Below are 15414 nucleotides of genomic sequence, written 5' to 3'. Positions count from 1 at the left end.
TTCTAATTCATATTGTATACAATAAATTTAGTCAAATTTCTAGAGTAAACTATAAATTTGGTCAAATTTCTATATTAAACATTTGACTATTTTTCTACCACACATAAATACGATTAGAATCATGAGATAAATACTGGCATAGTGTTTGACATTACATAGTACTTGAATAACTACTACAAACCACTTAACAATCAAATAATAAATTACAGCTGTGGCTTGAAAAATTTTAGGAAAGTAAGAGATCAGTAAAATCTAGAAATCCCCTTCAAAATTCAGTAATCTTAATGCATGCACCTCCACTGTAACTTCAAAAACCGACATACATCCTCCAAAATTAGTAACAAATACATAATTATAACCATATGTTCAAATGGGTCCTAATAAAATGGTATGAAGAGTAACACATCTCAGCTTTGTGTCCCATAAAACTTCAAAAATCCCAAAGTGTTGCTTGCAATTCTTACAACCAAGATGTAGCTATACATATGGTAAAATTTGAAGACACTAAGTAATAAGCCTAAGTAGTCTCCTTTCCTTCCACCTTCTAATATGCAACATTTCCTCAGATGGAGCAAAATTCTTCCTCATGTACATTTTCTAGTTTCCAACAAGTCAAATAAACTTTTTATCAATATGTAAATCCATAGAGAGAAATAACACATAGGGAATTTCCTTTAGAGAAGTATGTTAAAAGCTTAACTTAAATCCATGGAATAAACTATGCCTCTCCTTTATATGTGAATAGTACTTAAAAAGAAAATAGTTACTGAGGTTTGGCTTATGTCAAATAACAGCCAATCTCTAGTACAAGTAATAAGTTACAAAATAGTCCTTATAAATACCCTTGTAGAAGTTTACATATGCTACATATCACCTTGTTTTATATCCTAAGAGTTGTGTCATTGTGCTTATTGAGAATTTAAGTAAGTGACTTATTGCACCATATTAGCAATTTAATTTGATTCCAGTTTTAAATACTGATTATCAGCAAAAAAATATGGTTATGCTTTGTCTCTTACAATTAGAGATGGTGGTAGGGAGAGAGAGAGAAAGAAAGAAGAGAAAAAGAGAATATATCTTAAAATCTTTTTTTTTTCTATCTTTCAACACATTCCAAATTCTTATGATACTACAAATGATTAGGAAAGTGTAGTTTTGCATGAAGCTGTTGGTTTATGGTAATTTGGCCTGACCATATGCACACTCAGGAAAGTATTTGGGTAAGGGCAACAATACTGCTATCTGTGAATCAACATTTTTGTGATACTGTGAAGCCAAAACAACAAACTACAATCAAGTAATACACTGTACCCAATGCTGATATAAGACTGCAGCTGTTATCCTTAATGCCTATCAAACTAGTTCCTAAAATCACACATCATGTTCTACAGGATTTCCTTTATAAAAAGTAGGTGTTATAAATTATCACGACTTTTATGCAAATATGGCTTTTAATGTTTGTTCTAAAGTAATTTAAATAACTCTTTCACTTGTAGTTGTATATTTAGTATACAATTTGGTTGTATATTTAGTAATTTCATAATACAAAGGTAAATGTCTGCCCCATCAATTTCAAATGATAAATTACTAAATGAAATTAAGCTACATTCAGAATATATCAAATAACACAAGACCTTATACATAAGAAGCCTATCAAAGCACAAATTAAAGCAAAACATATTTCTTTATTACAGACATGTGACCTGTGTTACAGAAATCAGTTTTATACTTGAAAAAAAAAACCTTGACACATAATTATCACTACTGAAACTAGTATTCATCATTTCATGTATGTTGATACATACAAGAAACATACAAATGACCATTAATTATTCAAATATTTTTTACAGTAACTATTACAGCTTACCATATCAGTGTTGACTTCTTTGCCTAATAAAATTAAGAAATCTTAAAAGACAAAAATATTGAAAGTAACTATAATAACAATAACTTGTTAATAGATTCATCATATAAAAAGGTATAAACTATGACATCAAAAACATAAAATGTAGAGGTGAAAAAGTAAAAGCATAGTGTTTTTGTATGCAATGAAAGTTATCAGTTTAAAATAGACTATTATAAATATAACATATTTCATGTAAGCCTCATTGTAACCACAAAGCAAAAACTTACAATAGATACCAAAAAGATAAAGAAAAAACAAATCAAAGCAAACCACTGCAGAAAATGAACAAATCACAAAGGAAGATAGCAAGAGCTACAGAAAGAAAAAAGCATCTACAAAACAGCCAGAAAACAATTATGATAAACAATAAGTCTTTATCAATAATTACCTTGATTGTAAATAAATTAGATTATCCCATCAAAAGACAGTGACTGAATTTTTTTATTAAAACAAGACCCAACAATAAGCTGCCTACAAGAGACTTGCTCTAGCTTTGAGAACACACAGACTGAAAGAAAAGGGATAAAAAATATATATATTACATGAAAATGGTAACCAAAAGAAAGTAGTGTGGCTATTCTACTATCAGACAAAATAGACTTGAAATAAAAAAATTGTAAAAAGAAACAAGATAATTAATATAATGAAAAAGGGGTTAATTCATCAAGAGACTATAGCTGTAAATATATATGCACCCAACATTGGAGCACGTAAATACATAAAGCAACTATTAATAGATCTGAAGGGCGAGATAGACAGCAATACAATAATGGTGAGAGACTTCAATACCCCCCTTGTAAGAATAGATAGGTCATCCAGACAGAAAATGAATAAGGAAACACTGGACTTGGACTATACTGTAGACCAAGTGGACCTAAGGGACATACATAGAACATTCCATCTAATAGTAACACAATACACATTATTCCAAAGTACACATGGAATATTCTTTAGGACAGAGCATATGTTAGACCACAACACAAGTTTTAACAAATTGAAGGAGACTGAAATCATATCAAATATATTTACCAACCACAATGGTATGAAACTAGAAATCAACAACAGGACAAATATTTTTAAATTCCCAAATATGTGGACATTAAACTACATGCCCCTGAACAACCAACGAGTCAAAGAAATCAAAAGGAAATCAGAAAGTATCTTAAGATAAATCAAAATGAAAACACATGTCAAAACTTTTTCGATGCAGCAAAAGTAGTCTTAAGAAGTAAGTATATAGGGCTGAGCACAGTGGCTCATGCCTGTTGTCTCAACACTTTGGGAAGCCAAGGTGGGCAGATCACTTGAGGCCAGGAGTTCAAGACCAGCCTGGCCAAAGTGATAAAACCCCATCTCTACTAAAAATACAAAAAGAATTAGCCAGGTGTGGTGGTACGCATCTGTAATCCTAGCTACTTGTGAGGCTGAGGCAGGAGAATCACTTGAATCTGGGAGGCAGAGATTGCAGTTAGCCAAGATCATGCCACTACACTGCACTCCAGCCTGAGCAACAGAGTGAAACTCTGTCAAAAAAAAAAAAAAAAAAAAAAAAGGAAGTATACAGTAATAAACATCTACATGAAGAAAACAGAAAAATCTCAAATAAATAACCTAACTTTACACCTTAAAGTACTAGAACAGGAAAAACAAACTAAGCTAAAGTTAGCAGGAGGAAGGAAATGATAAAGATTAGAGCAGAAGTAAATGAAATGGAGGCTAGAAAGACAATGGAAAAGATAATCAAAACTAAAAAGAGTTTTTTTTTGACAAAATAAGCAAAATTGGCAAACCTTTAGCTACACTCAGAAAAAAGAAAAACTCAAATAAAATCAGAAACTAAAGAGGAGAAATTATATCTGATACCACAGAAATACAAAGGATCCTAAGATAATACTATGAACAACTGTATGCCAATAAATTGGATAACCCAGAAGTAATGGGTAAATTCCCAGAAAATAATTGTGATGTATTAAAGTTTTAGGTTTTATATATATAATATTTGTTCAATATAATAAAAATTTTAAATTAAAACTATCTACAATTCTACTACTCAGAGAAAATCATTATTGTTCAACAATTAATTATTGAGTGCCTACTACATGCCCTGCTTTGTTGAGGTTTCTGGGAATTCAGCAATAACTAAAAAAAGTTGTGGTCATGAAGTTTAGTTTCTAGTGAGTAGAGACAAACCATTAAACGTACACTAGGTCAGTGCTAAAAATAAAAATAATGTAGATTATATAGTATAGAATGATGCTTTTTTTAACAGAATGATAAATATTATAGCATTTATAGATTTTTCTGATAAGATGATATTCAAGCAGAAACTTCAAGTAAGTGAGTCAACAAATACTGCAGGTATCTTGAGAAAGAGCATTCCAGAAGGAATAGCAACAGGAAAAGAAAAGAACATGCTTGACACTTTGAAGGAACAGCCAAGGAGCCAGTGTGGCTAGAGAAATGAAACATGGGATCAGAGGTAGAAGATTAAAATCAGAGAGAAAATAAAAGTTGGGGAGTGGGAGGCATAGATATGTAAGACTTTGTAGGCAATGGCAAGGACTATGGATTTCACTGTGACAAAGTCACTGGAAGGTCTGTGCAGAGAAATGACTTAAAATGATTTCTGTAGTTCAAGGATTTGTCTGGCTGCTGTGTGAAGAATGGACTAGAAGGAAGCAAAAGTGGAATTAAGGGGTCAGTTAGGAAGCTATTTTAACAATCTAGGTGAGAGATGAGGGCAACTCTTAAGACTTTTATGTAATTCCTTCCAGTCTTTCTGCCTATGCATTTGAGCATGTGTATAATTAACATCATAGGGATTAAAAAATGTGTACAGCTTAGTACCCTGCTATCTTCACATGAAATTGAAATTTCTCATGTAATTTAAAATTCTCATAAAAGGTAGCATTCTCATAAAAGGTATGAGGCAAACATTTTTCTTGGTTTCTGTTATGCTTGTAAATTTATTTAAGTTTTTTATGATACATAGCAACTTTAAACCAAAAAGTTAGACATATTACAACAACTGAAATGTTCAAAAATAAGGGAATATTTAAATAAATAGTTGTATATCTACATGCTGGAATACTATGCAGCTAGTTAAAATAATACAGTTATTTTTAAAACATGGGGTAATGCTTATGCAACAGAATACAAAAAGAATAAGATGGTATACACACAGTCTTATTCTTTTTGAGTGTAAATTCTAGAAAGTGTAAATTTTAGAGTATAAACTGAGTGTAAATTCTAGAGAGAAATTCTCAAGCTTTCTTTTGCCCAAAAGGTAAATCTGAAAGCTTCCTACTTTCTGGAAGAAAGAACATAACTGTTCCCAGTTATGTAAAATATGTCAAAAAGACTAGAAGAAAATATCTAAACATACTATTTCCAGGGGGTGAGATTATAGCTATTTTCATTTTCTCCTTTTATATTCTGTATTCTTCAAATGTTCTACAGTGAACTGGATTAAAGTTATAATTAAAAAAAAATTTGGATTTGTAAAAGTTAAGGAACTTGCAGAATTGAGATATACGCTCAAATGCCTGACATGTCACTAACCAGCTCTTTCTTAGGCTTATTTCTCTATTAAATATCAATTTCCTCCCTTCTAAAAGAAGGATAATTGTCCTCACATAATGACTTAAGATCAGAAGTAGGAGGGTACTCGGCACAGTTCCTGTCATATTAAATGCTTGATAAATCTGTTTAAACAAATGTGAAAATGTGACAGTCTAAGAATTCATATTTTAAGTAAAATGCAAAGTCTACCATGAATACCCAATTCAAAAAGATAGGAAAACTGTGCTATTCACTCTTTCACCCTGTTCACTCTTGTCTGCAATCCAATTCAAATTAGAGGAAAATGTACCATTCTAAAATTAATGTAAAAGACAAACCAAATTGCTACCTTCCTGCCTTGGGGTATCTTCATGCCTAAAGACTTCCCTAACATGGAAAGAAAATTTCAAATTGTACTGTAAAAGTTATCTTCCTAAAACTGAACGTAAATTCTAGAAATTATCAAGCTTTCTTTTGCCCAAACAGGTAAATCTGAGGCTTCCTACTGCTAATGAGAGCTTGAAAATTCATATGCAGTACTGTCTCAAACAGATAACTAAAAACTGACTATAGATTAGGGAGGAAGCATTTTTTAACATATTAAATGAAATTTCAACACTGGTAATGAATTCAAGGTAATCTATAGACTGCAGACCTTGAAGACAAAAGGATAAAATTTCCTTTCACTATAAGAATCTAAACCTCAGGGGGCGCCCAAGATGGCTGAACAGGAACAGCCCCAGCCTCCAGCTCCCAGCGTGAGTGACACAGAAGACGGGTGATTTCTGCATTTTCAACTGAGGTACCGGGTTCATCTCACTGGGGCATGTCGGACAGTTGGTGCTGGTCCACGGGTGCAGCCCAACCAGCAAGAGCTGAAGCAGGGTGAGGCATCGCCTCACCTGGGAAGTACAAGGGGGAAGGGAATTCCTTTTCCTAGCCAAAGGGAACTGAGACACACAACACCTGGAAAATCGCGTAACTCCCACACTAATACTGTGCTTTACCAAGGGTCTTAGCAAATAGCACACCAGGAGATTATATCCCACACTTGGCCTGGAGGATCATGCCCACAGAGCCTCCCTCATTGCTAGCACAGCAGTCTGAGATCTAACTGCAAGGCGGCAGCCAGGCTGGGGGAGGGGTGCCCACAATTGCTGAGGCTTAAGTAGGTAAACAAAGCCACCAGGAAGCTCGAACTGGCTGGAGCCCACTGCAGCTCAAGGAGCCTTTCCTGCCTCTGTAGACTCCACCTCTGGGGACAGGGCATAGCTAAACAAAAAGCAGCAGAAACCTCTGCAGATGGCAATGTCCCTGTCTGATAGCTTTGAAGAGAGCAGTGGTACTCCCGGCATGGACGATGAGATCTGAGAACAGACAGATCACCTTCTCAAGTGGGTCCCTGATCCCTGAATAGCCTAAATGGGAGACATCCCCCACTAGGTGCACACTGACACCTCACACCTTGCAAGCCTGGGTACACCTCTGAGACGAAGCATCCAGAGCAAGAATCAGACAGCAACACTTGCTGTTCAGCAATATTCGATCTTCTGCAGCCTCCGCTGCTGATACCTAGACAAACAGGGTCTGGAGTGGACCTCAAGCAAACTCCAACAGACCTGCAGCTGAGGGTCCTGACTGTCAAAAGGAAAACTAACAAACAGAAAGGACACCCACACCAAAACCATCAGTACGTCACCATCATCAAAGACCAAAGGCAGGTAAAACCACAAAGATGGGGAAAAAGCAGGGCAAAAAAGCTGGAAATTAAAAAAATCATAGCACATCTCCCCCTCCAAAGGAACGCAGCTCATCGCCAGCAATGGAACAAAGCTGGATGGAGAATGACTTTGATGAACTGAGAAAAGAAGGCTTCAGTTGATCAAACTTCCCAGAGCTAAAGGAGGAACAACATACCGAGTGCAAAGAAACTAAAAACCTTGAAAAAAGAATGGAAGAATGGATAACTAGATTAATCAATGCAGAGAACTCCATAAATGAACTGGCAGAGATGAAAACTATGACACGAGAACTACGTGACAAATGCACAAGCTTCAGTAACCGACCCAATCAACTGCAAGAAAGATTATCGGCGATTGGAGATCAAATGAATGAAATGAAGCGAGAAGAGAAGTTTAGAGAAAAAAGAGTAAAAAGAAATGAACAAAGCCTCCAAGAAATATGGGATTATGTGAAAAGACCAAATCTACATCTGATTGGTGTGCCTGAAAGTGACAGGCAGAATGCAACCAAGTTACAAAACACTATGCAGGATATTATCCAGGAGAACTTCAACAACCTAGCAAGGCAGGCCAACATTCAAACTCAGGAAACACAGAGAACGCCACAAAGGTACTCCTCGAGAAGAGCAACTCCAAGACACATAATTGTCAGATTCACCAAAGTTGAAATCAAGGAAAATATGTTAAGGGCAGCCAGATAGAAAGGTCGGGTTACCCACAAAGGGAAGCCCATCAGACTAACAGCAGATCTCTCACCAGAAACTCTACAAGCCAGAAGACAGTGGGGGCCAATATTCAACATTCTTAAAGAAAACAATTTTCAACCCAGAATTGCATATCCAGCCAAACTAAGTTTCACAAGTGAAGGAGAAATAAAATCCTTTACAGACAAGAAAATGCTTAGAGATTTTGTCACCACTAGGCTTGCCCTACAAGAGATCCTGCAGGAAGCACTAAACATGGAAAAGAACATCCGGTACCAGCCATTGCAAAAACATGCCAAAATGTAAAGACCATCGATGCTAGGAAGAAACTGGATCAACTAACGAGCAAAATAACCAGCTAATATCATAATAACAGGATCAAGTCACACATAACAATATTAACCTTAAATGTAAATGGACTAAATGGTCCAATTAAAAGACACAGAATGGCAAATTGGATAAAGAGTCAAGACCCATCAGTTTGCTGCATTCGGGAGACCCATCTCACATGTAGAGACACATATAGGCTCAAAAGAAAGGGATGGAGGAAGATCTACCAAGCAAATGGAAAAGCAAAAAAGGCAGGGGTTGTAATCCTAGTCTCTGATAAAATAGACTTTAAACCAACAAAGATCAAAAGAGACAAAGAAGACCATTACATAATGATAAAGGGATCAATTCAACAAGAAGAGCTAACTATCCTAAATATATATGCACCCAGTACAGGAGCACCCAGATTCATAAACCAAGTCCTTAGAGACTTACAAAGAGACTTAGACTCCCATACAATAATAATGGGAAACTTTCACACCCCATTGTCAACATTAGACAGATCAACAAGACAGAAAGTTAACAAGGATATCCAGGAATCGAACTCCACTCTGCACCAAGCAGAGCTAATAGACATCTACAGAACTCTCCACCTCAAAGCAACAGAGTATACATTATTCTCAGCACCACATCGCACTTATTCCAAAACTGACCACATAGTTAGAAGTAAGGCACTCCTTAGCAAATGTAAAATAACAGAAATTATAACAAACTGTCTCTCAGACCACAGTGCAATCAAACTAGAACTCAGGACTAAGAAACTCAATCAAAACCACTCAACTACATGGAAACTGAACAACCTGCTCCTGAATGACTACTGGGTACATAACGAAATGAAGGCAGAAATAAAGATGTTCTTTGAAACGAATGAGAACAAAGATACAACATACCAGAATCTCTGGGACACATTTAAAGCAGTGTGTAGAGGGAAGTTTATAACACTAAATGCCCACAAGAGAAAGCAGGAAAGATCTAAAATTGACACCCTAACATCACAATTAAAAGAACTAGAGAAGCAAGAGCACACACATTCAAAAGCTACCAGAAGGCAAGAAATAAGTAAGATCAGAGCAGAAGTGAAGGAGACAGAGACACAAAAAACCCTCCAAAAATCTATGAATCCAGGAGTTGGTTTTTTGAAAAGATCAACAAAACTGATAGACCACTAGCAAGACTAATAAACAAGAAAAGAGAGAAGAATCAAATACACACAATAAAAAATGAGAAAGGGATATCACCACCGACCCCACAGACATAAAAACTACCATCAGAGAATACTATAAACACCTCTGCGCAAATAAACTAGAAAACTTAGAAGAAATAGATAAATTCCTGGACACATACACTTTCCCAAGACTAAACCAGAAAGAAGTTGAGTCCCTGAATAGACCAATAGTAGGCTCTGAAATTGAGGTAATAATTAATAGCCTACCTACCACAAAAAGTCCAGGACCAGATGGATTCACAGCTGAATTCTACCAGAGGTACAAGGAGGAGCTGGTACCATTCCTTCTGAAACTATTCCAATCAATAGCAAAAGAGGGAATCCTCCCTTACTCATTTTATGAGGCCAACATCATCCTGATACCAAAGCCTGGCAGAGACAAACAAAAAAAGAGAATTTTAGACCAATATCCCTGATGAACATCGATGCAAAAATCCTCAATAAAATACTGGCAAACCGAATCCAGCAGCACATCAAAAAGCTTATCTATCATGATCAAGTGGGCTTCATCCCTGGGATGCAAGGCTGGTTCAACATATGCAAATCAATAAACATAATCCAGCATATAAACAGAACCAAAGACAAAAACCACATGATTATCTCAATAGATGCAGAAAAGGCCTTTGACAAAATTCAATAGCCCTTCATGCTAAAAACGCTCAATAAATTTGATATTGATGGAACGTATCTCAAAATAATAAAAGCTATTTATGACCAACCCACAGCCAATATCATACTGAATGGGCAAAAACTGGAAGCATTCCCTTGGAAAACTGGCACAAGACAGGGATGCCCTTTCTCACCACTCCTATTCAACATAGTGTTGGAAGTTCTGGCTAGGGCAATCAGGCAAGAGAAAGAAATAACGCGTATTCAATTAGGAAAAGAAGAAGTCAAACTGTCTCTGCAGATGACATGATTGTATATTTAGAAAACCCCATCGTCTCAGCCCAAAATCTCCTTAAGCTGGTAAGCAACTTCAGCAACGTCTCAGGATACAAAATCAATGTGCAAAAACCACAAGCATTCTTATACACCAGTAACAGACAGCCAGCCAAATCATGAATGAACTCCCATTCACAATAGCTTCAAAGGGAATAAAATACCTAGGAATCCAACTTACAAGGGATGTGAAGGACCTCTTCAAGGAGAAATACAAACCACTGCTCAGTGAAATAAGAGGACACAAACAAATGGAAGAACATTCCACGCTCATGGATACGAAGAATCAATATTGTGAAAATGGCCATACTGCCCAAGGTAATTGATAGATTCAATGCCATCCCCATTAAGCTACCAACAGTTTTCTTCACAGAATTGGAAAGAACTGTTGTAAAGTTCATATGGAACCAAAAAAGAGCTCATATTGCCAAGAAAATCCTAAGTCAAAAGAACAAAGCTGCAGGAATCACGCTATCTGACTTCAAACTATACTATAAGGCTACAGTAACCAAAACGGCATAGTACTGGTACTAAAACAGAGATATAGACCAATGGAACAGAACAGAACCCTCAGAAATAATACCACACATCTACAGTCATCTGATCTTTGACAAACCTGACAAAAACAAGAAATGGGGAAAGGATTCCCCATTTAATAAATGGTGCTGGGAAAACTGGCTAACCTTAAGTGAAAGCTGAAACTGGATCCTTTCCTTACTCCTTATACGAAAATTAATTCAAGATGGATTAGAGACTTAAATGTTAGACCTCAAACCATAAAAACCCTAGAAGAAAACGTAGGTAATACCATTCAGGACATAGGCATGGGCAAGGACTTCATGTCTAAAACACCAAAAGCAACGGCAACAAAAGCAAAATTGACAAATGGGATCTAATTAAACTAAAGAGCTTCTGCACAGCAAAAGAAAGTACCATCAGAGTGAACAGGCAGCCTACAGAATGGGAGAAAATTTTTGCAATCTACTCATCTGACCAAAGGCTAATCTCCAGAACCTACAAAGAACTCAAACAAATTTACAAGAAAAAAAAAAAAAAAAACATAAAAAGTGGACAAAAGATATGAACAGACACTTCTCAAAAGACATTCACATAGCCAACAGACACATGAAAAAATGCTCATCATCATTCGCCATCAGAGAAATCAAAACCACAATGAGATACCATCTCACACCAGTTAGAATGGCAATCATTAAAAAGTCAGGAAACAACAGGTGTTGGAGAGAATGTGGAGAAACAGGAACACTTTTACACTGTTGGTGGGACTGTAAACTAGTTCAACCATCGTGGACGACAGTGTGGCAATTCCTCAAGGATCTAGAACTAGAAATACCATATGACCCAGCCATCCAATTACTGGGTATATACCCAAAGGATTATAAACCATGCTGCTATAAAGACACATGCACACGTATGTTTATTGCGGCACTATTCACAATAGCAAAGACTTGGAATCAACCCAAATGTCCATCAGTGACAGACTGGATTAAGAAAATGCGGCACGCTGGGCCAGAGCCTTCCCGGGACAGGAACCGGATGACCGCCCAGGCCACATCCCACCGGGCAGCCGAAGCACGCCGAGCCAGCCGGCAGTGCAGTCCCGGCGGCCACGGGCAGCTCACCTGGAAGGCAGCGCGGGTTCGGGGCGAGGATCCTTACCCTGGCGCCTGGCACGCAAGCCCCGGCGTTCGCTGGGGAGGATTTCCTTGCTGCTGCTTAACTTGGAGGAGTACTGCTTTGAACAGCATAGAGCCAATCACATTTTGCACAAGGGCAGTCACCATGAAAGGAAAATCAGAGGATCCTTAAAAATATGTTCAAAATCAGCGATTTTTGAACCAAATGTAATATCCCAGCCCATCATCAAGATTCCTTTGAGAGGCTGCATAAAAACAGGAAAGCATGGAGAAAATGGAGCCAATAGACACTTCACAAAGGAAAAATCTGGGAGTATTTCACTCATTTTCAGTCAGGTATATTTCATTAAAGAACATAATGTTGTTGCACCATATAAAATAGAAAGGGGCAAAATGGAGTATGTTTTTGAATTGGATGTTCCCGGAAAAGTGGAAGATGTTGTGGAGACATTGCTTCAGCTTCACAGAGCATCCTGCCTTGACAATTTGGGTGACCAAACCGCCATGATAACAGCTATTTTGCAGTCTCGTTTGGCTAGAACATCATTTGACAAAAACAGGTTCCAAAACATTTCTGAAAAGCTGCACATGGAATGCAAAGCAGAAATGGTGACGCCTCTGGTGACTAATCCTGGACACGTGTGCATCACGGACACAAACCTCTATTTTCAGCCTCTCAACGGCTAACCCAAACCTGTGGTCCAAGTAACACTCCAAGATGTCCGCGGCATCTACAAAAGGAGGCAGGGCCTCATGCCTCTGGGCTTGGAAGTATTTTGCACAGAAGACGATCTGTGTTCCAACATCTACCTAAAGTTCTATGAACCTCAAGATAGAGATGATCTCTATTTTTTTTGTTGTTTTGTTTTGTTTTGAGATGGAGTCTCGCTCTGTCACCCAGGCTGGAGTGCAGTGGCACCATCTCCACTCACTGCAAGCTCTGCCTCCCAGGTTCAAGCCATTCTCCTGCCTCAGCCTCCCCTATAGCTGGGACTACAGGCACCCAGATGATCTCTATTTTTACACTGCCACATACCTAGAGCACCATGTGGCGGAGCACACTGCTGAGAGCTACATGCTGCAGTGGCAGCGTGGACACCTTTCCAACTATCAGTACCTCCTTCACCTCAACACCCTGGCCGACTGCAGCTGCAACGACCTCTCCCAGTACCCTGGGTTTCCATGGATAATACATGATTATTCCAGCTCAGAATTAGATTTGTCAAATCCAGGAACCTTCCAGGATCTTAGTAAGCCAGTGGGGGCCCTAAATAAGAAACGGCTGGAGAGGCTACTGACAGGCCACCAGGAAATGCCTGAACCAAAGTTCATGTATGGGAGTCACTACTCTTCCCCGGGTTATGTACTTTTTTATCTTGTTAGGAGTGCACCAGAGTATATGCTGTGCCTACAGAATGGAAGATTTGATAATGCAGATAGAATGTTCAACAGTATTGCAGAAACTTGGAAAAACTGTCTGGATGGTGCAACGGATTTTAAAGAGTTAATTCCAGAATTCTACGGTGATGATGTGAGCTTTCTAGTCAATAGCCTGAAGTTGGATTTGGGAAAGAGACAAGGAAGACAGATGGTTGACGATGTGAAGGCTCCCCCTTGGGCCTCCAGTCCCGAGGACTTTCTCCAGAAGAGCAAAGATGCACTGGAAAGCAATTATGTGTCTGAACACCTTCAGGAGTGGATTGATCTAATATTTGGCTACAAACAAAAAGGGAGTGGTGCAGTTGGGGCCCATAATGTATTTCATCCCCTGACCTATGAAGGAGGTATAGACTTGAACAACATCCAGGATACTGATGAGAAGGTAGCCATGCTTATGCAAATCTTGGAATTTGGGCAAACACCAAAACAACTATTTGTGACACCACATCCTCGAAGGATCACCCCAAAATTTAAAAGTTTGTCCCAGACCTCGAGTTATAATGCTTCTATGGCAGATTCCCCAGTCTCTCCAGGTGAAGAGTCTTTTGAAGACCTGACCGAAGAAAGCAAAACACTGGCCTGGAATAACATCACCAAACTGCAGTTACATGAGCACTATAAAATCCACAAAGAAGCAGTTACTGGAATCACAGTCCCTCGCAATGGATCTTCAGTCTTCACAACATCCCAAGATTCCACTTTGAAGATGTTTTCTAAAGAATCGAAAATGCTACAAAGCAGCATATCATTTTCAAATATGGCTTTATCGTCTTGTTTACTTTTACCAGGAGATGCCACTGCCGTAACTTCTTCATGGGATAATAATGTCTATTTTTATTCCGTAGCATTTGGAAGATGCCAGGACACATTAATGGGACATGATGATGCTGTTAGTAAGATCTATTGGCATGACAACAGGCTATATTCTGTATCGTGGGACTCTACAGTGAAGGTGTGGTCTGGTGTTCCTGCGGAGATGCCAGGCACCAAAAGACACCACTTTGACTTGCTGGCTGAGCTGGAACATGATGTCAGTGTAGATACAATCAGTTTAAATCCTGCAAGCACACTGTTAGTTTCCGGCACCAAAGAAGGCACAGTGAATATTTGGGACTTCACAACGGCCACCTTAATGCACCAGATTCTGTGCCATTCAGGGATTGTATGTGACACTGCTTTTAGCCCAGATAGCCGCCATGTCCTCAGCATAGGAGCAGATGGCTATCTTAATGTCACTGATGTGCAGACAGGAATGCTCATCTCCTCCATGACGTCAGATGACCCCCAGAGGTGCTTTGTCTGGGATGGAAATTCCGTTTTATCTGGAAGTCAGTCTGGTGAACTGCTTGTTTGGGACCTCCTTGGAGCAAAAATCAGTGAGAGAACACAGGGCCACACAGGTGCTGTGACATGTATATGGATGAATGAACAGTGTAGCAGTATCATCACAGGAGGGGAAGACAGACATATTATTTTCTGGAAATTGCAGTATTAAGTGCCTTTTCCTCTCCTGAATAGTAAGTTGAACTCTATTTAATGCATTTTTAAACCAAACTTTTAAACGGACTGGTGAATGGGCAACACTAGTAATTAGAAGTTTTACCACATGGAAAATTTGTGGTTTTAAACTTTCTAAATCATGGTGACTTTGTTGAAAGCCATTAGTTGCCATTCTCTTAAGGCAGATAAAATGTGGCAGTGCTAGGGAAAACATGTTACATTGTAAGGCAGATGATCATCCCTGTATGATGATTGTCAGAAGACAGGACTGGGTAGCAGAGAACAGTTAAGAGATAAATTGGGCTAGGGAAACTTGTCAGAAAGTACTGAACAATTAAGAATTTTCCAAGAAAGTGTGCAGTATTCTCTGCTACTTCTGAATCTGTTTTGTCTTCCTAATCTATCACAA

The 15414-nt window shown here is 38.1% G+C and overlaps 1 protein-coding gene across 1 annotated transcript; it reads left to right on the top strand.

Annotated features, from left to right (window-relative positions):
• Nucleotides 1–11964: 11964 nt before the first annotated feature.
• LOC111542834 (protein FAN-like) lies at nucleotides 11965–15142 on the top strand. Its single transcript, XM_026454394.1, is given in 3 exon segments — nucleotides 11965–12022; nucleotides 12025–12921; nucleotides 13073–15142. Coding segments are annotated over 3 exon segments (2883 nt in total). The 3' UTR covers nucleotides 15001–15142.
• Nucleotides 15143–15414: the final 272 nt, after the last annotated feature.

This window comes from Piliocolobus tephrosceles, chromosome 11 (assembly GCF_002776525.5).
Source record: "Piliocolobus tephrosceles isolate RC106 chromosome 11, ASM277652v3, whole genome shotgun sequence".
Classification (NCBI taxonomy): domain Eukaryota; kingdom Metazoa; phylum Chordata; class Mammalia; order Primates; family Cercopithecidae; genus Piliocolobus; species Piliocolobus tephrosceles.
Note: the sequence above shows the minus strand (reverse complement) of the source record. Positions and strands in the feature narration are given on the sequence as shown.